The 22,506-nt window shown below is 49.2% G+C and overlaps 1 protein-coding gene across 1 annotated transcript in view; it reads right to left on the bottom strand.

The window, feature by feature from the left end:
* Atg1 (serine/threonine-protein kinase unc-51-like protein Atg1) overlaps positions 1 to 22,506 on the bottom strand; it is a 186,405-nt gene that overhangs the window by 6,139 nt on the left and 157,760 nt on the right. Inside the window, exons 5-22 of the mRNA XM_065424417.2 lie at positions 18,547 to 18,583; positions 15,164 to 15,214; positions 13,838 to 14,136; positions 13,086 to 13,144; positions 12,393 to 12,475; positions 12,249 to 12,293; positions 11,721 to 11,935; positions 9,503 to 9,545; positions 8,381 to 8,775; positions 7,798 to 7,891; positions 7,000 to 7,122; positions 6,140 to 6,340; positions 5,802 to 5,909; positions 4,571 to 4,761; positions 3,264 to 3,392; positions 1,330 to 1,644; positions 642 to 755; positions 264 to 354 (exon numbers count right to left, since the gene is read on the bottom strand). Of these exons, the coding sequence (XP_065280489.1) occupies positions 264 to 354; positions 642 to 755; positions 1,330 to 1,644; positions 3,264 to 3,392; positions 4,571 to 4,761; positions 5,802 to 5,909; positions 6,140 to 6,340; positions 7,000 to 7,122; positions 7,798 to 7,891; positions 8,381 to 8,775; positions 9,503 to 9,545; positions 11,721 to 11,935; positions 12,249 to 12,293; positions 12,393 to 12,475; positions 13,086 to 13,144; positions 13,838 to 14,136; positions 15,164 to 15,214; positions 18,547 to 18,583 (2,593 nt within the window). The remainder of the gene's footprint in view (positions 1 to 263; positions 355 to 641; positions 756 to 1,329; positions 1,645 to 3,263; positions 3,393 to 4,570; positions 4,762 to 5,801; positions 5,910 to 6,139; positions 6,341 to 6,999; positions 7,123 to 7,797; positions 7,892 to 8,380; positions 8,776 to 9,502; positions 9,546 to 11,720; positions 11,936 to 12,248; positions 12,294 to 12,392; positions 12,476 to 13,085; positions 13,145 to 13,837; positions 14,137 to 15,163; positions 15,215 to 18,546; positions 18,584 to 22,506) is intronic.

Here is a 22,506-nt window from a genome sequence, read left to right as displayed (position 1 = left end):
AGGAACATTACATGCCCTTTTACAATAGCGCAGCAATTATCATGTAAGGCTGACAGCTGCCAGCTAGTAAAACTCTTTTTCACTTTCTGTAGCGAATTTCCCATTGCATTGCATCTTGTCGGATCCCCCAGTGACTTTTCATTCGATTCCAATTTGCTTTCACTGGATTCTAGATTCCAGCTCTGAAAAAGCTCACAATGGGGCAGAGAAGCGTATCGTGCTCGGAAGGGAGCAAAACAATGGTGCAGCGTGCCACTACTCACATCGGTTGAGCAGTGCCCTGTCGTCCTCGTTTTCCACTTGCTGTGCCAAACTGTGCAGCAAGATCTGGGCCGTCTGGTAGCGCCGAAAGCACTGCACAAAACAAGAAGCAGACGCCATTTCCGTCAGCACTTGCTCTAGTCAGTTTGTGTGCCTTCACAACTAACATAATGGGAGGGCACAAAATTCACAGGCATTTCCCTTTCATTGCCACATTGCCGGGTACACGGCAATATAAAAAAGGTAGCAATATTGTCACGATGCAGCGATTGAAGAAGCAGAAAACACTACCGTACATAGTGAATCCGACATATTATTGGCTGAACTTGTGCCCTGCAAGCTAAAGCAGGCCTTAGTTCTAACGATAGTGGCCCACTTGCCTCTGTGAGGGTAGCGGTGACTGCATCACGACTGTGTTCGCTTGACGTGCCATCCAGGGCACCCGTGTGCTCCTCTGTGTGAACGCACAACTCACCCATGGCGGCCGTCTGGCACTGTGGGGCAAGAGATATAGGCCAGTCACATACAAGTTCGAAAAGTCACGTCCCAGAATTTATTTTTCTAAAGCACAGGCTATGCAAGGTGCAGTAGCGAAGCTTCCAGATTATTTCCAACCACCTCACATTCTTTAATCTGCATCCAAGAACGCAACTGCTTTTGCATTCCACCTCCATCCCAATGACCTTGTGCCACAGCCACTGACACTGCAGTTACATATGAATGACTGAAAACAAATACAGTATTTTTGCAAGTATTGCCCAAGCCAAGAATTTTGGGAGATTAAACAGCAATCTAATTTAGGGTGTAGGTTCCTAATTACACCTGATAGTGCAACTTTACAACAATGTCCGAAAAGAATACTGTCGAAAAAGACAACTAAAAGAGCATCATGTACTGAACCAGCAAGACAAGCTTCACAGTGCGTGCTTCCGTCTTTTAGCATCTGTACTGTTTTGATAATCGAGCATTACTGTGGCACGTGCACGAAAATGTGCGCGCCATACAGTCCGAAGTCTCCTTGTTCCGAAATCCGGACACCGACACAACCGGACTCCCGTGGCGCCTCACCATGTCAATGGCATAGTTGTAGAGCAGCCGGTCAGCCGTGAGAGGGGGTGCCGAGGAGGCCGACGCTTGCAGCACTCCCTGCTGGGATAGCCGTCGGCACCAGTCCATGCAACGGTGCAGGGTCTGCTGCATGCCGCGCAGCAGCTGCCGCACACTCGACGAAGCCCTGAGTCGCCTCTGGGCCACCTGGTCTCGGGCCAGGTTGAGCGCCGATGCCAACAGCTGCACGGCACGGACGTACAGCACAAGCTGCTCGGCACGGCGGTGGCCCTCGCCGAGTGCACGGGCCACCTGCTCCTCGGGAGACGAACAGCACTGCGTGGGAGAGAGTCACCTGCTTGTTTCAGGTGGCACGCCACTCGCTGCACCCAAGACTGTGGCTTCACACGCCCACTTGGACAACCAACCACGCCGCCCCAGCATCTTTGAAACCAGACTTAGTACCAATCATGCAACATTCAATGAGCTGAACTACCCGTTACATAACTCTAATATCCACCCCTCCAACTAACATTTCACCTTTGCCTCTGATATTACGGTGGTTCCTATGATAGCCTTGAACAGTAATTTCGCTGCAACCCACACAACTATGTTGTGGTGATGTGCATCAGGAACTTGTTTTTGAGCATGATGAGCTTCCACTGGTGTAGCCTTTCGCTAAAAATTATTTCTAGCATGCCTCTCAGTCTACCAGAGCCTATTGACATGCAGCACTGCTTACTTAAAGGGGCTCTGAAACACTTTTTCAACAGCAAGAAAACGTTGCCGATCTGTAGAAGAGGTTCCTGTGAACGTGCAAGTCTTTATCGAAAGTCTGCGATCACAATCGTGTCTGCAAAGTATAACATCGCTACGCGCCGTGGAAAGGCCTGAAATTTTAACCCAAATGTCATTTCCTTCTTTACGCACAGCGAATTCGCCCGGAGAGGGACAGTGATGTAGTCGGGCTCCTGCGTCTACGCAATCATGTCCGCAGTGCGACGTCACTCGTGGCGACACGTGACTGAAAATTCATTCAAGCCAACATCTATTATCTGTGCAATCTGTTGCTTGAATTGACGAATAGAAGTTTAGAGAAATAATAACACAGAAATGGAATCTCTACGTGTTCTTTGTTTTACTTCGCACTGAAGCAAGAGAGATCTTCCGCTTCGTCTGCTTGTTCCCATGGTCGTGCGGTCACGTGCACAGGTACCGAAACTATGCCATTTTCTACCATGTTCCAGCACATGATCATGCTCTGCGATTTGCTTGTTCTGCCTCAATATTCGTGTAGCACTGAATTATACTGCTAGCCATGTTTCCTTGTGCGCAGCACGCAAAATCGTGCTCTGCGCAAACAAGACAACAGCTCACGCACAACGCTGCCGGCGGCAATGCGTCGCGCCGCAAAAGCAAGGAGCAAAAAAATAAAAATTAATGTGGGGCCTGTGACGTATGCGTCACACGATACTCAAGGTCTTGTGGGGGAGAACGCAAGGAAGGAATTTCGCTTGCGTAGCCTAGACGAGACTAGTGGAGAGAGCGTCTTGCTTGGCAGTGGAGCCCACCTGCTGAAATCATGGGTTCACGGCACCTAAATATTTCGATCTCGGTATTAATGAGCCGATTTGACAAGTTTTTGCGGCAGAACGCTCCCTAGAGGACACGAACCAATTTAAAGCGTATGATCCAAATTTGCCATGGGCCCTTTAAAGGAAGAGCGTTCAATAATTACACACAGGCTGGCAGTGGAAACCGAAATTTATCTTTATCTATCATGCAACCAAGTGACCTGAAAAAAGCTGCACCATGTGAGGCCAGAGATTTGGCAAATGTGATGAAATGGAAGTTGTCCCACGTAAAAGAAGTTTACGTAGGACAACTGTTTTTTACATGGGGCAACCTTACCCGACAGTAACGTTACAAACTCTCCATTGCCCGAGTGATCTCACCTGACGCCAGTACATGGACTCTGTTAAGGCAGCGGCCAGGGGCTCTGCCTTGGAACGTGCCAGTTCCACGATGCAACCCACCAGGGCATCGATGAAGTGCAGCTTCGCCAGGGTCTCATTGTGCTCCCGCTACACACAAAAAGAGGTGTTTGTAATTTACACACGCAATGGCAATTGCAAAACAGCTTGGCCCTGGTGTGAGCAACAAAAATTCAGCTAAAACTAAGCTGCACTTTTCAGCTTTGATCTCACAAGAATGAGAACCAAGTGGCGGAACATAGCAGACTTAAATATAGTAAAAAAACTCATGATGCATCCCAATATATATATCACGGCCCCGATTGAGAACTGGGGCCTTACTGTGCCAACAATATTTACGACCCAAGACTACAGCTACAGGGAGGCAGTGCTTCGAGTATCAAAGTAGAAAAAGAAAATCAGAAAAGCTCGTGTACACGACCGGAATAGCCATGACCTTCTCGAGGTGCATGAACAGTATGGTGTTGTACTGTTCCTGGGATGACCATGCCCAAGGTGCCATGGGGAATTCAAGCAGGCTGATTTTGGCCCTATTCAGCAGGCAAGGCCTGACGATTTGGTATCACCTAACAGAGACTTTAAGGAAGACTGTCGTATTCTTGATCGGTTACAATCGGGTGCACAGTCACTGCTACGAGATTTCGCATGACTCTGCACCGGATGAGTCGTCATGCATCCAGTGACAAGTCACGAGAAATCTCACAAGAGTGATTGTATTTTTGATAGCGATTGAGAGTACGGCTCCATGCCAGTTCCGTGATGGCTGACCGGCGCACGGGACCACACTTTGTGCTGTCGCAGTGTTTCTCGGTAGTTTTGAGCTAGGCTCGCCACAGTAAGCTAACATAATTTTAGCAGTTAGGTTTCATTTTGCACCACATTCTTCTACCTCATTTTGCAACAACGAAATTCTCGGAAATCCAAATTTTTCACTTTCCCCATTGATTTCATTATTGCAGGGTTCAACTTAATAGCTTTGAGAATCCTTTTACAAAAATGGCCCATACAAAAATAATGATTTCAGAGAACTGCAACATTGTGCTGTTAATTTTAAGCACAAGTGCTGCAATTTGGCCAAAATATCTAAATGTAGGGGAGGCACACACACTTCTCACATGGAAGGTAAAGCAGTCAGAGACCGTAGAAAAGCACCACTAAGCAAAGTGGAGGAACAAATTTCAAATAAAGAGCTTTTTTTTTGTGGGGCGGGCTGGAAATCCCATCATCTGGTACCACAGCCACGATGTCACAATGCAAGCAGAACTCACATCCAAGAGAGTCTCCTGGGGCAGCTCGGGTGGTGGCACAAAGTTTGGCGGCTCGCCATTGGGCGGCGAGGTGCCGAAAGGGAAGCAGCACGGGGCCACTGCTGTGGCACCGGGTGAGCCCAGCCGACCCCCCGGCCAGTCACCACTGCCCGGAAAGAATGCACCCATGCTGCCCGGCGGGCTGTACGAGCCTGCACAGCCGTTCCGGAAAAGTGATTAATAGGTGCAGCTGAGGAAACAAGCACACCGCCCACAGTGACAGTACCAATAGCCATGGACCCTGTCAACGATTCACATTATGCAGTCTGCAAGCAATAAAGTTTCGTCATTAGTACGAAGAATGTCAACTGAGGCTGGAGAAGCCATGTTAGAGAAGACAGTTGGACTAGTTGGTGCTTATTCCAGACTTGAGACATTTTTACCAGAGCATCTTGTTGTCGCCCAACGTCTTGTGCTAGTTAATTATGTCAAAAGTCTGAAGAAGCCATGAACTGCTCGAGAACAGCGCACTTCAAGGCCACTATCGAAGTCATCTGTCTTCATTAAACCGGCCCCTCCTTCATGTAATACAGTCGCACTTTGATGTATAGAGGCCACATATGAGGAATGATTGTGTATAACGAAACTCAGTAAAATCCCCACGAAAATGTTTGTATAAAGTTTTTATTTTATATATCGAATTACCTATATAACAAACCTTTTTGTGATCCCCTTCAGGTTGGACATATCAGAGTTCGACTGTACCACTACCCGGGGCATTTGAGGGATAAAGAAATTAAATGTTCCTAGAGTGAGCAGACTGACCATGACATCATCAAGAAGGCATCAAAAGTACAGTGTACTCTGCACGCTATGCACTGCGTTGACAAAAAAAACTTCACATGAGGAACGTATTGTGATGCCTTGGTATTAATTCCCTTAGCATCGATTCACACTGTGTTCCTTTGTAACCGAGTGCACATTTCTTGTAACATTTAGAATACAGATGACAGAGTTCTCTCGACATATTTCTTGACACAAGGTATGTAAAAGTCTCAATGAATGATTCCTTTCAATTGGTCACAAAACAGCTGGAAGGCTTATGAAAGACAGGCAGCGCACAAAGAGGTCTAAATCTGTCAAGCACAGCGCACTCCATCACTCTAGCAACAATCTGGCTAGGAAAGTTGTGCCAATTGTGGCTGCTCCAAACCAGCTTCATCAAATCAGCAGGTGGAACAGAGTCGCTCACCGAGTGCCGCCTGCTCCGAGGCCAGGTTGGCTCCACGGAGGAACGCCCCATGGTCGTATAGCCTGCCTCCAGCGCTGCCCGACTTGTGAAGACCACCATCCAGTTGGTCTGCGAAGGGTGCAAAGAGTTCGTAACTGTGCTGCCCAAGACACTGAACAAGTCCTCACTTCAACAAAATTTACCTGAGAGAAAGAAAGAAGCACGCAGGGATTCAAGATTTAACAATAGCTGCAGGGCAGATAAAGGTGTCAACACTACTGAGCCTCACCTTGGGCCTTCATCGTATTTAATCGGCAGCGAAACTATAGCAAAGTTCCCTCACAGCAGCAGTATCGTACCTGATCCGCCGCTGCTGTCTCTGCGCATCTCTGGCAACGTCATGGCTCGAGTGGCCAACGCTGCACTTCGGATGCTGTTGAGGTTGAGACCAAAGCCAGGATCACCTTCGCGGCCACCCATCGGTGAGCCGAGGATAGGGGGCAGCTGCTGAGGGTTGCCATTCAGCATCGCCAGCTGGTTCACATTGGCCATGCCGCACACTGCGCACAGGCAGCAGAACATGCAGTCAACCAGGCACAATGCCCATCCAATAATATTGTAGCTGGTGAAAGTACACTGTGCCAATGCACTGCACTGAAGCAGCTGTATGCTTCCCTCGTAGGTGACACAGCTAATCAGATCTGTTACTGTCACCAGGTGACCTGAATACTAAAAGGAGGCTGCAGAAGCTTTGTCATCCGTTTCTAGTAACTAACCCCTTGACTGTGCTATTGCAAGTTTCTTAAGGCATTGAAAAGCTGCTACTGATGGACACCGCGCATTGGATTTAGGCGCTAAGGATAAGAGGCAAAAGAGAGGAGCATGAGCCAGCCATCGCAGCACTGCATTCACGAGGGTGAGAGACTGGCAAATAAGACTCAGGCGACATTCCCGGTCATTCCTTTTCAGGGACACAATGACTTTCATGATATTTCGTATGATCAGAACCAGATTTGTCCATGCCTACGGGCGACAGAGTTCCTGGCAACGTGAGAAAAGACTGTGCTTGGCACTTGTGCTAGGAAATGCTGTCACCTGCACTCGCCGAGATGTCTGGTGCTAGTCATGCAAAATTTCACAAAAGTGATTGCACTCCAAAAAGCGCATGCCTGGGAATATCTCCCCAGATGGTGCGAAGGGAAAAGAGAATGCTCCTCACAGTGTCGCCGGATGGGGGAGCCCGAGGTGGCAATGGGTATGGAGTGCCTGACCCTCGGTGGGGTTCCTCCACTCAGGTGGCGCCGACGACCACCCCCGGGCGGAGTCCCAATGTGGAATTGCACTGCAGACACCAAGCACAGAGGAAAGAGACCAGTCAATGTGACCCATCGTCAACAAGCAACTCTGCGCTCTGTCTGACTGCAGGCAAACGAAGAGTTAAGGTTGCGAGACCCAGTCACACCTGTCTAGCTTTTAGGAACAAAGGATGGGCATGCAAGTGGCACCCACCAAGGACACTAGTCAAGGGCTGTTAATTTAACCGATTTATTTATTTATTTATTTAATTATTTATTTATTTATTTATTTGATACTGTAAGCCTTAGTAGGCACTTACAGGAGTCAGCAATAAGTACATATGTATAATAGTCAATAGAATATAAAAATAAACAAACAGTTATCACCCTTTACCACTGTTTTATGCAACAAAATTGTCTACATATTTCGTCAAAAAAGGAAAAGAAAGAAAAGTATAGCAAATTTATAGCAAATGTTCTAGCATATATTAAGCAAGGCATTTTACAGAAAAGGTTATAAAAATTCACGACACTCATATGCAGTGCCCATCAGTAATGGAACAACCATTCAGCCATTTGGTGCAGGTCTTGGCACGGCAAAAACCTGATTAGAAATATAACCTAATAAAACTATATAAACAACACCTGATATTTACTATTAGATTCTTGAGAATTTCGAGAGTTGGTCTCCTGGAATCTTTGCAATGTGCCCAACCACATACCTGAAGGAGGGGACAGGTTGGAGAAATCTGGCGTCCTGCGCCCTAGGTCGCTAGAGTTCGACCCCAGCGAGTCCTTCCGCTCCAGCTGCATCAGCTTGGAAAAGAGAGAGCAACAGGGAAGGAGGTTGGTATTGTACCGTAAGCAGACTGACCTTCCTTCCGTTTCGGTTTCATTGCACTTTAATTTAAAAGAATGACTGAGTACCCTCTTAAGTAAAGGCCCCTGATGTAATTACCCAATAAAAAGGTGTCCGAGATATTAAATGAAAAGCTGGTAATAATGCAGCATCAGCAAGCATCTAAAAAAAAAGTGAGAACACCTCACTGGCAATGCCTCCTCGCAAGTACATATGAGAGTCCAGCACACAGAATAAAGGGTTCACAGCACACGAAATGAAGGTTCACAGCTTCAAATCCCATAATAGTAGGAGTTTGCCAAATATCTATCATTGCCGATTCCATGCAAGTGACTTGCTACTATACTGTGAAGAAATCTATGCCCCTCCCCTCTAATAAACAATGCCCTTCGGCTGTCCATTTGTGTGCAACCTCTCTCCAAGCACCATTTCAGTAATATGCTTACCCGTGGTGATGAAGAGACACCAGTCAGGTTCTGGTTCGGCGATGCAGCTCCTTCGGAAGGCAGAGCGGCAGTTGTCGTGGCTACGCCACCACCGCTGCTGCTGCCTCCGCTGCGCTGCATCTGCTCAAAGGCTCGCTTCTGAGAGGGCACTGGAATTGGCTCTGTTCGTGGGCCACACGGAGCTCTCGGCTGCGGCTGATGGGGTGGCTGCTGTGGCTGCTGTTGCTGCTGCTGCTGCTGCTGCTGTTGCTGCTGCTGTACGGGCAGGAACGAAGGTCGGGGTGAACCCTCGTGGCTCGTTGGCGATGCTGGCACATTGCCTCCCGAAGCCATCTTCTTGGCCGGGGTGCTGCCAGAATCCTCGCAGGGCCACCGAGTAGCTCCAGTCCCACTGCCTGCAATGGCAGAAGTTACAGGGCGTTGGGAAGTCTGCCAACGCTGGGAAAGGACTCATTTTGCTGTTTTAGCAACTACACCCTCTTATCAAATTACGATAAGAATATTAAATTATGGGGTTTTACGTGCCAAAACCACTTTCCGATTATTAGGCACGCCGTAGTGGGGGACTCCGGAAATTTTGACCACCTGGGGTTCTTCAACGTGCCCCTAAATCTAAGCACACGGGTGTTTTTGCATTTCGTGCCCATTGAAATGTGGCCGCCATGGCCGGGATTCGATCTTGCGACCTCGTGCTCAGCAGCCCAACACCATAGCCACTGAGAAACCATGGTGGGTGAATTACGATAAGAATCATGACTAAGAGTTAACTATCAGTGTTTCTGTTGCAGAAGTAACAATAGTCGGAATGCGGATGCATTTATGAAAGAATGCCGAGACAGCAATGACAGTACGAAAACAGAAATTAGGCGCTACATAAAAAAATGCGAAAGATATACCATTAACCTTACCCTTCCACCAGCACAACACTTCGTCTTTGTTTTTGTTTTTTCCTTGGCTGGCTACACCTTGTGATATTAAATGATAACAAAGCCCCACCTAAAGCACAGTTCCGACATAATCATGCACTGTTTAAGCCACACGATAAGGGTCTTGAGGAACCTGTACCTCAGTGCAGGAAAGTTACTTTGAAACAAAGCTAAAGAAGAATCTTCCAGAACTTACTTTGCTGATCTTCTCCAATCGAAGCTGGAACAATGACAAAGTCCTGCAGGAATTCGGAAAAAGAAGACACGTTATGAATTACCAAGTATGCCAAAAAAGGTAAACAGGGCGCATTTTGTGCACAGACAAAGTATGCGTGGTTAGAAACTTCAAATTTCAAAGAAACGGGCCCATGAATAGTGGATTGTAGGTTCCTGTGAGAGTTTCATGTAGCTTTGTGCCACTTTGTTCTGAATCAGAGATTCAACATCACGAAAGGTACAAGCTCTTCGCAGGCAGCACATGAATTTGTTGCCCCATAAAGCTGCTTGCAATGCACTCAATGGGATGCCAGAAATATCAGTACCAGTGCACAAAACATGTAAAACAACGTCTCAAAGCACACGACTCAACAGGCACTGCGGAGGAAGGCTTCTTAGCAAATTTGTGTACTTTGCACAATTGTTCACATTACATCAGGCAAATAGATAATTAAAGGAAGCTAAAGAAAATACTCATCAGTGCAGTGCTTTGACCACTATTATTGCTATACCTATCACATCCTCCCTCACCCCCACCTTTGTGGTGCCTATGCACTATGCTCAATAAATTTTAGTTGTGGTTGTACTAGTGCACCACACCTCCCCTCTTCCCATGACCCCACGTTTACGTGCCCTATTTAAATAGGCATATCATCATCAGTAGGCAGAGTAGGCAAATCAATCTCACTTTAAAGTATATATGTCACTTTAAGTGGTGGAAGAGCCATTTGACCTCTCGGCACCGATCTTGGTGTAGGCAAAAAGCTTATTTGGCACAGCGATAAGAACTTTCGGCACAGTGCCAAACATTTATTCACCATATAGTCTCAATACTCATTGCAATTGTGAAGAAATATAGAAAAGCCGGCTTCATACATGTCAATATGGCATTCACTACAAAAGTTGGCAGGCTAGCTTCATTGAAATGTTTAAATTCTTATCCCTCTGCACATAATGGTGTGTAAAGCCGCTTTTACAATTTCAACTTGCAACAGGCGTTTGCATGTTCGCTGCGCTTCAAGCAAGCACAAAAGTAAGTAAACGAAAAAAAGAAAGGAAATAACACAGCACATAGACTTGTAAACAAGACCACAACTTATAGGATGTGCACAACTAAACCAAAGTGAAGATATCCAGAGTTTCTTTACTTCCAAAGTGCAAAGCCTCTCCTGCAAAACTGTGGATTGGGTGGGGCCACATGAAAGATTTTTAAATTACAACTACGGGATCTGATCTTCTGATCGAGCAGTGTTGCAAGAAAGGTCCCCATTAATAGCAAAATATTAGCAAGCGGTAAGCTCCTTGTCTGCCTTCCCATGTTCACCTCCTCCTCTTATCAGCGGTTGAATTTGCGCATTACAAGGTATTACAAAGTGACACCATCAACAACTATGATAAGCAATGTGCAACCGAACATCATCCAAAGCTGCTCTTTGACCCAACAGCCTTCTTGAGTGAGCTCTGCCCCATATTAGTACGAAGAATAGTAGCACACGGTGGGAGAACATTAAAACCTCCAGCAGAAAGAAGTGGAAAAAAAAAGAGTAGAAGCTATGGTGAAAACAGCAAATGGAGGACAGATGGCATCAGCTATATCTGTGCTATGGTGGCTTGGTTAACATATATAGTCATGATGATGACAGTGCATCTTAGGTTTTCGTTTCAGTTTTACTAGCGAGGCAGATTTTATGCTTCTTTGGCACAGGTTTGGTGCAATTTTCTGCTAAGTGCTGTTCTGGAGCAGGATGGCACAAAGGTCTGCTCTCGGCACAACTTGGCCGCAATTGGCACGGCTGTTCCACCACTGTACTATGCACAAGTACCTGTAGAGATTGCATGGCAAGGACATCTTGATGACAAGGCGATATACCCAAAATCCATTAGATGACAGCTTGACGATGATTACGTTTGGACACTAATAATTCCTGATGAAGTTCTTCTGGCCTTGCCGTGTTCTCTTGGCTTATAATGTGTTTGGAAAAATGACGTGCGTCTCCGTTAAAGGGTGACAAATATAAAGCACCTTAGCTTTGGACTAACAATTAGTGGTTCTGCTGTCAGCGATACCTGAGAACACTTCAATTACTTATAGTGCTATCTAGTTATAAGCTTTAATAGTAGCACAAGGGATGCAAAAGCATGAGTAAACCATTGAAGACACAGTATGCATGAAAGGAACAAGAGAGGGAAAGACCCACCTGATCTTCCGGGGAGGAGGACGATGAGGCACTCTTGAGGGCAGCCGCCTGTGTCGCCCCCGAGCCTCCCAAGTCTTCCCCACACCAGCCCTGTGGAGACGGGGGAAGCTGTCCCGACATGGGAGAGCCCCAGCCCCCTGCAGGAGGCGCCACTGCTCCGCCTCCCACGTCAGGAGGAGATGCCGACCGCCTCGATGGCACCGGCATGGGAGAACCTGCAATGCACGCATACAATGAGCAATGGCTTATGACTGTCTATATCAATGTCATTTGTCCCACTACTCAGTTCTTGTTCAATTCCAAATGCCTTTACACCGCTGCACGTAGCTTTAAGCCAAGGTTAATCACGCATTCAGAGTGTCTTCACTCTAGTCCTAGCACGCTTTCTTTTTCTGTATAGTTAAGCCTACAGTCTACATGACAGGCAAGTAGGAAAAAATAGAATTCAGAAACATGAAAGAAAAGTGCCCCACAGCATCACCATGTACCAACATCTTTGAAATTGACAAACATTTTCTTAATACTCACTCAGTTTGGCCACAGTTTTCAAGAACGGATGTGAGAAGAATGCATCTGGAATATTAAAAAAGAAAAAGAGTGCCAAGTCAGTCATCAACGTTATTTTAGAACATCACCGTGGCTAGGACGGTGATAAAGTAAGCAGCTACGTACCAAAATCCATTCTGTCCTTAGCATTCTTCTTGAGAAGCCTGCTCAGAAGATCATGCAGTTCACGAGATGTTCCCGATGGTATCCTGAAGGAAGAGAGGGAGGTGTATTATGCTTCAGACATGCTCATCATGCAAAGTGATTACAATTTGTTGCCCAGCATGCAAAAATATTGCTGCAGCGCTGTCATTCAGATGTTACAGAGTGAATATCAGCACACCATTATGTTGGACTTCCTTATTTTAAACACGTTGAGCTCTCACGTCCTAAAACAACGCCATGTAGAGCAATGTAACTATTAAATCTGTTAAAAGGTATATAGCTTGAGCAACATACTGGAAAGGGGAGCAGTCAATGCACCTCTTGGCCTTTGTTGACGATTTCTAAAGTTTTGTTCACTTCAATCATCAATATTCTTTTTTTTTTCTGCAGTGCGTAGCAAAATGAACTTACGCTCTGCCAGTTTACAGACTTCAAGCATGCAGAAAGCAAGGCGTTTGGTGAGGCAAGCATTATAGTACATGTTTGATCTAAAAAAAAAAAACTTCAATTTGTGGCTTAATAATATACACTGGCAAACACAGATAACTGAGAGAGTGCTTTAAAAGTGCTCACACACAGCCACTCTCAGAACTACAAATGCCTACTGTAAAAATGCTTGTGAAGAAAAAGAAATTATGAAATGCACTGGCTTACCTGGGAGCAAGGTTTGTTGCTTTCTCATAAAACTGCTTCAGGGCTTGAGGTGTCTGGGCCTGAAAGAAAGTGAACAAGCCCCAAGTCACCGACTACAGCAGGGTCAGGGGGACACCCCCTTTTGCCAAAATGTATGTGACCACTTTCTTTTTCATGAAAAGGCCAGCTTTCCCTTGCACCAAGTCAAGCTCCAGTCAGCTCAGTTGCAGCAGGGTGGTTATTCTGTAAATACCAGCATGTCCATTTCTTGTGCTGCTGAAGTGCTGATAGGCTGGGGGTGCCTGCCTCCCTCTTGGCATGTAACCCAGCCCAGCCAATAAGAACTTCAGCAGCAGACGAAATGGACACATCCACTAGGTGGACACTTACATAATAACGCCCCCCCCCATCCCCCCACCCCAGGAAGGTACAAACACAGACAGTATTTTGAAGAGTGTTCCCTTACATTTTCCATTAGGTATACCTTCTTTTCTCTGTTCTGCCGAAAGCTTCGTTTAAGTGTGCAACACATCGTGTACTTGTTATGAATCAAATTACGGGATTCTTGCGCTCCGCCCGATCGGGAATATAACGATAGAACGCGCGACCTGGTGTCCGCTCTGTAGCCACCCGCAGCGCGTCCGTACTAGTTGGGCATCTGCGAAGTCGGTCTCTTGCCAATGTGTAGCATGCGCGAGTTCGAGTGTGTTGCGCACGAGTCCGCCGCAGCATTCGTGGGCGACGCCGCGCGCACGCACAGGGAGGGCACGTACCTTGAAAGGCGCCGTGCCCGTGAGGCACTGGAACACGATGGTGCCGATGCTCCAGAGGTCAGCCTTGGCGTCGTACTGGAGGGACATGATCACCTCGGGCGCCATGTACATGGGCGACCCGCAGAGCGTGGCCGCCATGACGCCGTCCTGGAGGAACCGCGCGAAGCCGAAGTCGGCGATCTTGAGCGTGATGTCCGCCGGCGCCGGCTTGGGCCGCGGCCCGTGGCAGAGCAGGATGTTCTGCGGCTTCAGGTCTCGGTGAACGATGCCCTTGGCGTTGAGCGCCCGCATGGCGCCGGCTGCGACGGCACGGGTCGTGTCAGCGTGTGTGTGCCCGCGCTAATTGCACGGCTTGACGTGACGAGACTTTGGGCGAGTTGCAAGGGCGCACCGTGAAGCCACACGGCAAGTAAAGCGTGGCAGGAACGGGACACTACGCGCACCAACGCAGCGCCCAAGTTTCAAGTACCACGCCTGTGTCGGTGTGCGCGGTCCCGCTCCAAGACGTTTTTCCTTCGCCGTGCTGCTTCAAGAGTGTTCGCGCACACAGGCTCAGAATCTGCTCGAACTAAGCGATGCCTTCCCAATTTGCAAATGCCAAGAGGGACGAGGGAGAACATGTTCTGTTTAAATAATTAACCACTGTATGCCTCTTGACTTCTGACTTAACGAGGTTAACGCTGCAGCATAATGAAAAACTTGGGCTGTGAATGATGTGTTCGCGGTCAAATACAATCGAGACAAACTTCCAGACCAAAAAAGCCAGAACGCAAGGAAAGCAGGCAGCACAAATATGGCAACTACTTTACGCATGCGCGGGGAGGATCACACCTCTAGGAGTTAAGGTTAACAGCTCGCTACAGCGTCTCATGCAGTGCAATACGAATCAAACCTTTCAAAATGTTTCAGGCACAACAGGCATCGCGTCACTTTCCGTCTAAAGAATGAAACAACGCTTCCAGGTAAATGAGAGAAATCTACAGCTCCATGTCGCAGAGAGAAAACCTATACAGCGCTACGCAGAATGTACACAATGAAGTCTAACAAAGAGCTTGCGAGTGTGATGTGCACATTCATATCCGAGAACGGGCAATAAGACACGATACTTCGTGTTCCCGGGTCTACGCCTTGTTCGGGTCGACCCCATGGGCTTACTGCAGGTATACTGCGCTTACTGGCTACTGTGCCCACTGTAGGCGGGGCACAAAATATCTTCTTCAAATCAATGACATCAAAGGAAATTGCGGGGACATATAGCAGTCCTAAAATGTTAACATGAAAAAAGTGTAATGCCGAGGTCAAGTAATGGCCTCCAGCACAACTCACCAATTTGCCTCAGGAAGAGGCGGATGGTATTCTCACTCAGCGTGCCTTTCTCTGCAGTTATTGAGGAAGAAAAAAAAAAGTGGGGGAGAAATTTTGAATTGAGCAACAACGACCACAGCATATATACCGTTGCAAGTTATATCGCAACGCGCGATAGATTTACGCGAAATATTCACGACATACTAGCAGGAAGTAAGACAGCATTTCAACTGAAGAGGATAGCAGTGTGAGAAGAGTACGGGGCGCACGGAGACAGGCGGGGGAAATAGCCGCCCATTATACGTGCGTCCCGACTTGATCGCGCTGCTATCCGAGTCCTCCGCTGTGAACGCGCACCGTGTGACCACCACCAAGCGATCGAAGTTGAGCGCGGAAAATTTTGCATAAAAAAATGTTTCACGCAGCACCGTGACTATAGTGCGCGGAACGTATTAAGTGCAGTCTGCAGGATACGTCGATCGGCCACTGAATCGTGCGGCAAGGTTCAAAGTTGTGTGCAATCCATTCGCACGGAAGTGGAAGGACCCAGGGCCGGTATATAATGCAAGGATTACTCTTGCTCGATTCTATTCCGTTCCTTGTCCACCGCTCACGAACGGCCGATCTCGCTCACGGCGCGGACGGAGCGTGTGAAAAGGAATAGGAGTGAAATAGAATCGCTACGTTTTCCCGGACCAAGCGTCTGTCCGCTAACAAATGTTTGACCTTTGAATGAAATTGGAGCCCTCCAAGTAAGCGTCGTCGGTCGTAGTCCGTTCCATTCGGTGCAGCCTTTCGACAACTACGGAAACCATTTTTATCGTGGAATAAAAGGCTCAATCGATGCCACTTGTAACTGAGCTACCTCTCTGTACATAATCCCCTATTCGCAAGAAAAGCTGGTGACCTTGAAGTACGTGGGGGATAGGCAAGCTTTTAGCGAACGCGCATGGTGTGCCGAAAAATAAGAGGCCACAGGACAAAAAATAAAGCTGGAGACCAATGAGTTTAAGGAAAATGAGCACAGCCCTCGATAACAGCCGTTAAGGTTAGAGCATGAAATGTGCCCCAAGCTCCCATCTAGCGATTTCCAGGAACGCCACACGCGTACGTCACATTCACGAGACCAATCAGGCCACAGCGTATACCGGTATTTGACAACCATATAAACAGCCTCGTGCCAATGCCTCTTAACAACGACGGTGGCGCGCATACGCAAAACCACTGGGCAGCAAACTAAACGTGACGGTCTGAGCACTTTCCCCACAACACAATTATACGGGCCAACAAGAGCGTGAGGATACCGAGAGAGAGCGGATGATCACGCGATTATTTTAGACACATGCAGCCGGCGGCAAACGACCGCCTTCCGGCGCATTACAATGGCCCTCGGGCGTTGTCGAGTGCGCTCATTTCGTTCCCCACAATCGCGTGTCGCCGTAGCTTCGGTGGCCTCCGCACCCGCGCGGCTATCCATTTGGACGAGGGACAGCAACGCCGCTAAACTAACTTCGCTGTCTGCATCGGAGCGCCAGCCTACACTCGGTATACTTAACCGCTTTCGTCCCCTTTCTTGTTCACCGAAAAACTGAATCATTCCGACTCAAACGCTCCCTTTCCGCCCAAGCTGTCTTTCCACAATACAGCATAAACCCAATACAGCAGCCTTCGCTTGTGCCGCACAGGTGGACGCGCCTACCGTGCCGGCCGGCCCATGCCAGGGGCAGCATGCAATATCAAAGCGAGCAATTACGTGCCGCGGACAGCGACCAAGGACGCCAGAGTGGCCAGCGGAGAGCGGGAAAACGTAGCGTTTAAAGAAAGAGAGAGATAGAGAAATAAAGAGAGAAAGCAGCTCAGGCACCTTACCAGTAGCGAGACTGGAAGGACCTCTCGCTTAGCAAACGAGGCTCGCCAACCCTGTCCCCTTCCAAGCCAAGCACCCTCTAGCCGAGTGGCCAGCGGGCAGGCCAACGCGTGAAACAACGCAGAATATAACGCGATCCCGACGCGTTGCGCAAACTGAGGAACCCGTTTCTATTTGCTCCCCCGCGGGCCCGTTGTATAACAGCGGCCGCCCGGACAGGACCGAATCGCAGCTGAGCGCCAACGGGTCGGCGGTGCGGCCAGACAGCGCGGCGTTACATACGCCAGCCACGGGTATAATGCACGCTCGGTGTGTCAACAATTACGATTTCTGAGATAGCGAAGGCAGTACAGAGCAGGGTGGCCATGGACGGTTACGCGGTTCAGGGAGAAAGTGCATTGGCACGCGCTCGCGCGCACGTTTCTAGGAAAATCTATCTGACCAATTAGTAATAGTTCTGCGCCGTGGCTGGACACGCGTCCAGTAGAGGCGAGGCCGTTGCAGCCAACGGGGAGGTATACATAAGGCCTGCGGCATGAGCGCACAATGCGCGGGTTTCCTCACCGCACTATGTTAGCGGTTAGCGTAACAAGCAATGTGCCATGCAGCCCCGAAAAGTGCGGTCCCTCGACGCAGGGTGAAAGTCTCGGAGGCGGGGATAGTTTTGTTAGGGACATACGATCATGCCAGCAGTCCATCCTCATCGCTCAATGTCACTTATGCAGATTTTCATTTTCCCTCAGGAACAGCACCGATAGAAAATTTTGGCGGCAAATCGATACTTGTTACTGCTCCTCACAGCCAGTCTCAATTTCGAAAGCGCTCAGACATAAAATGAGAATTTCATCTAATTAGAGCGCGCGCAGCATACGGGAACGGCGTACGCACCTTCCGCATTGAGATTACGAGAAAAACGCTGCTTCGTTAGCTTCCGGTATGCACTAATGAGATGGCGAAAAAAAAAAGAAAGGAAGAAAAAAGGTCAGCGCTACCTTTATGACGAAACATGTCTTTCTTTCGCGCTGAAGTGCGAAGGGAAGTGTTTGGAAAGAAACGGTTCGGCCACGAAGAAAAATGGCATGTTCTTGTGGTGCATACCGGTTCTCTTTTCGCAGCTTTGCTGAACAGATGCGGCAACATAACGCTCTCCGACATTACAGGTCATTATGACAAACATCACTTCTACTTCGGGCTGCGCTTATGTGGGTTTTGTATAATAAGAATAAATAATCTACAATCACAAGACCCACATTTCGCTATCGAGCTTCAAACGAATCTTCCAGGTCTGTAGATTGGATAAAAAAGTGTGTGTGTGTGTGTGTGTGTGTGTGTGTGTGTGTGTGTGTGTGTGTGTGTGTGTGTGTGTGTGTGTGTGTGTGTGTGTGTGTGTGTGTGTGTGTGTGTGTGTGTGTGTGTGTGTGTGTGTGTGTGTGTGTGTGTGTGTGTGTGTGTGTGTGTGTGTGTGCGCGCGCGCGCGCGGGTGGGGGGGGGAGTAACAACAACCCGTTGATCAGCTGCGAAATGAAGAACAACTCACCCAAGAGATACTCCGCCAAGTCTCCCCCATTGCAGTACTGCAAAGAGAAAGAAACCCAACACTCGTGAAAAACGCGTAACCCCACACTCACCGCACACATGTAAAATCACTTTACATACATGAATACAAAATATCGATAAATAACAACTGCACTTCCCACAATAGGGTATACGAAAAATACTGAAAGTAGGCTTTCCCACTCAATTAGGTTTACCCACACAAGATGGCCAAGCCTCCACTCACGGCACCATGAGCCAAGTGTACGCTTGAAAGAAGCAAATATGTTGTAAACACATACTATGGTGGTTAGGATTACAGAACCAGCTCGTGTACGGTTCTGTTTTATTTCAACTCGCAGGGTGACGGCCGCCATCACGTGTGGGTCAAACGAGATTGGCGGTGGAAGCGCACCTGCAATGGTTCGCACGTCCCCCAATGCACTGCATAAGGACGGTGCATGCGACATCTTTCCGTGTTTAATGCGCGCTGATACGATCCACATTTACCCAGGGGGATAAGAGATGTCATAAGTGCAGGGCTCGAGATTATTTTATATATACGCGCCTAACAAAAGGCATTTCTGCATACCACCCGCCTCCCCCCCCCCCCCCCCCCCCCCCCATCAGAATGCGACAGCAGCAACACGATACGAACCCGCAACCACGTCCTTAAGCCAAAAAGGCCACGGCCACTCAAACAACGCGGCGGGCACCCTTGCTAGCTTCACACCAATTAAGTGCATACCGCTAATTAAAAGCTAAAGACGAACGACATATCCCTGGGAGCGAATCATGCGCAGCAACGCCGCGCACGCGTATCGCTTAATCTAGACGAGTTTGCGCATTCAATGTACAAGCGAGTTTTTCCCGGTAGACTGGCTGTGACAAAGTGACACGTCCCGCGGCTCATCCGAACGAGGACGGATGACAACCACACGCGGAACAGAACGCGCACTGTAGAGCAGACAACTGGCGTTCGGCTCAACTGATAACATCGCCGTGTACACAAGTGGTCGCCCAACTTCCGTCTATCCGTGCTCCAGGAATGAGCGACGTTAAATCGCCAGGCATGTGAAACATAATCGCGACATACACTCTGCACGAGACCAAACGTGTCCCACGTTGCTAGTAGTCGGGGCACGGCACGTGCAAACCACGCATACTTCCGCCACGATAGCTGCTATGAGGCATCGCCAAGAAGCCAAAATACGCATGTCCCGAGAAAGTGGTTGTCTGGTGGCGTAACACGTGCGGGCTTCCCTGCAGCCTTCCATGTACGCCGTGTTGAAGGAAGGCTATCTCGTTGGGAGACGCTACGCTTAAGATATGCCGGGAATACTATATCTCATACTCGAAAAGCACAATACGGGTGCCAGTTCCCAATGAGTTCATGATGGTGTGAACAGACTAAAGGCCATGCTAAAATTACCCAAGCGTAACAGGAGGCGACAAGCACTTGGGACGCAGAACTGGAATATTTCGAAACTCTTCGCGTGCTGAGAAGGGTGTGAGAACTCGAGCGATGTCACGCAGCTGGATCGGCGGCACTGGTCACGACGGGGGGCATGCGAAATTCCGCGAGCAAGCTTTCTCCAGGAGTGTACTAAGTCGCCCTACACAAGATGACCGGCCTGCCGCTCGTAAAGCTGCTGAAAAGCTTTGCAGAGTTTGGAAGGAACGGTGAAGCGACGGTGAGCAGCGGTGGGAGGCACCAAATGGTACTGCGTGCTCACTGTTCGAGCGCTAAGACCGCCATCTTGCGTTAATCGAACAAGATGCGTGGAGTTCGCACGTCACGCCCTCATCAGCCAGAGCCTCACCGATCCAACGTGATAGCAAGAGGAACTGGACAAAAAATTAATTAATTATGGGGTTTAACGTGCCAAACCGACGATCTGATTATGAGACACGCCGTAGTGGGGGACTCCGGATTAATTTCTACCACCTCGGGTCATTTAACGTACACTCAATGCACGGTACACGGGCGTTCCTGCATTTCACCCCCATCGAAATGCGGCCGCCACGGCAGAAATTCGATCCCGCGACCTCGTGCTCAGCAGTGCAACGCCAAAGCCACTAGGATCCACGGCGGGTCGAGAACTCGGACAGCAGTCGCCGCATCGAAAGAGGTAAAAATAGAGCCATTCGCAACTTTGGCGGTGGCACAGTGGCCCGTGCCATTTCGAAGTTGCCACAGCGGGGTGCAACACGTGCGCGCAGCAGTAAAAGCAGTGCTGGCTGCAAATAGCTGCACCAAGGGAGGGGGAGGGGGCGGAGGGGAGAACAGGGGGTCTCCCTCACCGATGCACTGGAGAGAAAAGCAAAACGGGGTACGGCCACGGAACCTTTCTGCCCTGGGCCACTACTCGCACCACCGCCTCCCAGAAGACGAGAAGGGGGATCTCAAAACAAAGCAAAGACGGAAGCCGCAAGACGAGAGCAGAACAGAGAGAGGAGGGGCAAGAGGTGGGGGGGGGGGGGGGGAGTCTGGCGGCAGCACCAGCGGAGGAGGTGCCCTTGATGTCCGCGGCGACCTCGGCCGGCGGGGTCCCCCCCGCGCGGCGCCGCGCAGACTGGGCCAATCGGCGGCCCAGCCAGCCGCGTCCCGGTCCCTGCTGGCGCTGGCCGTGGGACGGCCTGGCGCCTTCCTGGAGTGGCGCAACAGCAGGTCGCCCCTTCTTCCACGAAGAAGGAAGCAGCGGCAGTGTTATCGTGGGCAACCCCAATTACCCGTGTTCCGAGACGGGGCCACTGCATGCAGCTATACCTAACAGCTGCTGGCGCTCGTGCGCCAAGCTGGCATGCGCGTCCGAGTGATGAGTTTGATGCCAGAGATGTCCGCGGCGAGTGCAGAACAAAGCGAGTCGGGCGAGCGCTTCGCGCACTGCCACGGCACTGAGGAAACGTAACAATGCATGGCGACGGGTTCTAGAGGACGAAGCAAACGGCTGCCTATAACCGATTTCTCGACGGGTTTGCAAGCCCTGAAGCAGCACGGTGCTGATGATCCTCCATCTGCGCGCTAAAGAAGTGGAGAGGGAAAGTTTTGTTTCGACGTCGGTTCATTATAATGGGCAACGTCCAGACAGTATGTTGAGAAGGTCAGTGCTGTTCCTAACGCGAACAAGCAATCTGTGAGTGAAGCTGCGAATACAACTCGTCCCTTAACTGCACCATTTGCTAAAGAAAGCCCGCACCTAAGTGCACAAGCACAGCCGCCCTCGGCATATGTATTTCGGAGCACGGAAAATGACAATAAGTTAAAGTTTCTTGCGAATACTCCACAGAGTGTGAAATGTATGTCAGGAATGTGATGAATGTATGAAGAGCTATCAACTCTACCTTTTGGGTCGAAGGAGCTGCGACAAAATTTAGATCTCAGTCGGATCCCGTGTTCCGAACGCTTTCGCGGAGGGGGGGTGTACTGGCAGTTCTTGCAACAACGACTTCTTTCCGAGCGCTACGGATTACGCAAAAGCAGAAAAATGCGATGACTACACGTCCGTAAGCCGTTTTCGCTACAGAGGCATGCTCTCTACGCAGAGAATATCGCAGTTGGTCCAACGGGTGCATGCGCCGATACATGAAAAGCAATAAGGGCGGCATTTCTGGCATAATTAAAGCGAAGCATTGCGAAACTAATACGTTCATTTTGAACGCACGACGCGCTCGCATTCGGCGTGAAAAGATGACGTCACAATGCGCGGGGGAAAGCTCGTCCCTCGCAGAGGACACTCGAGAGGACAGAACCGGCGGCAAAGGACGTCAAACGCGTTGCGACGACCGATCGACCGCGCAGGGACGTTGAGCAACGTGACACCGCGCTTCGCGACAAAAAGGGCGCGCAGAGAAGCGTCGATCGCGCAATGCGAGCCGACACGGAAACGTGGCGCGTCCGAAAGAAGCAAGAACAGAAAAAGGTGCCAAGCAATTCAATGCCGAAAAAAACACCGCGGGGGGA

The sequence above is a fragment of the Dermacentor albipictus genome, chromosome 2 (assembly GCF_038994185.2).
Source record: "Dermacentor albipictus isolate Rhodes 1998 colony chromosome 2, USDA_Dalb.pri_finalv2, whole genome shotgun sequence".
NCBI lineage: Eukaryota > Metazoa > Arthropoda > Arachnida > Ixodida > Ixodidae > Dermacentor > Dermacentor albipictus.
The sequence above is the reverse complement of the archived record's forward strand: the minus strand, read 5'-3'. Positions and strand labels throughout refer to the sequence as shown.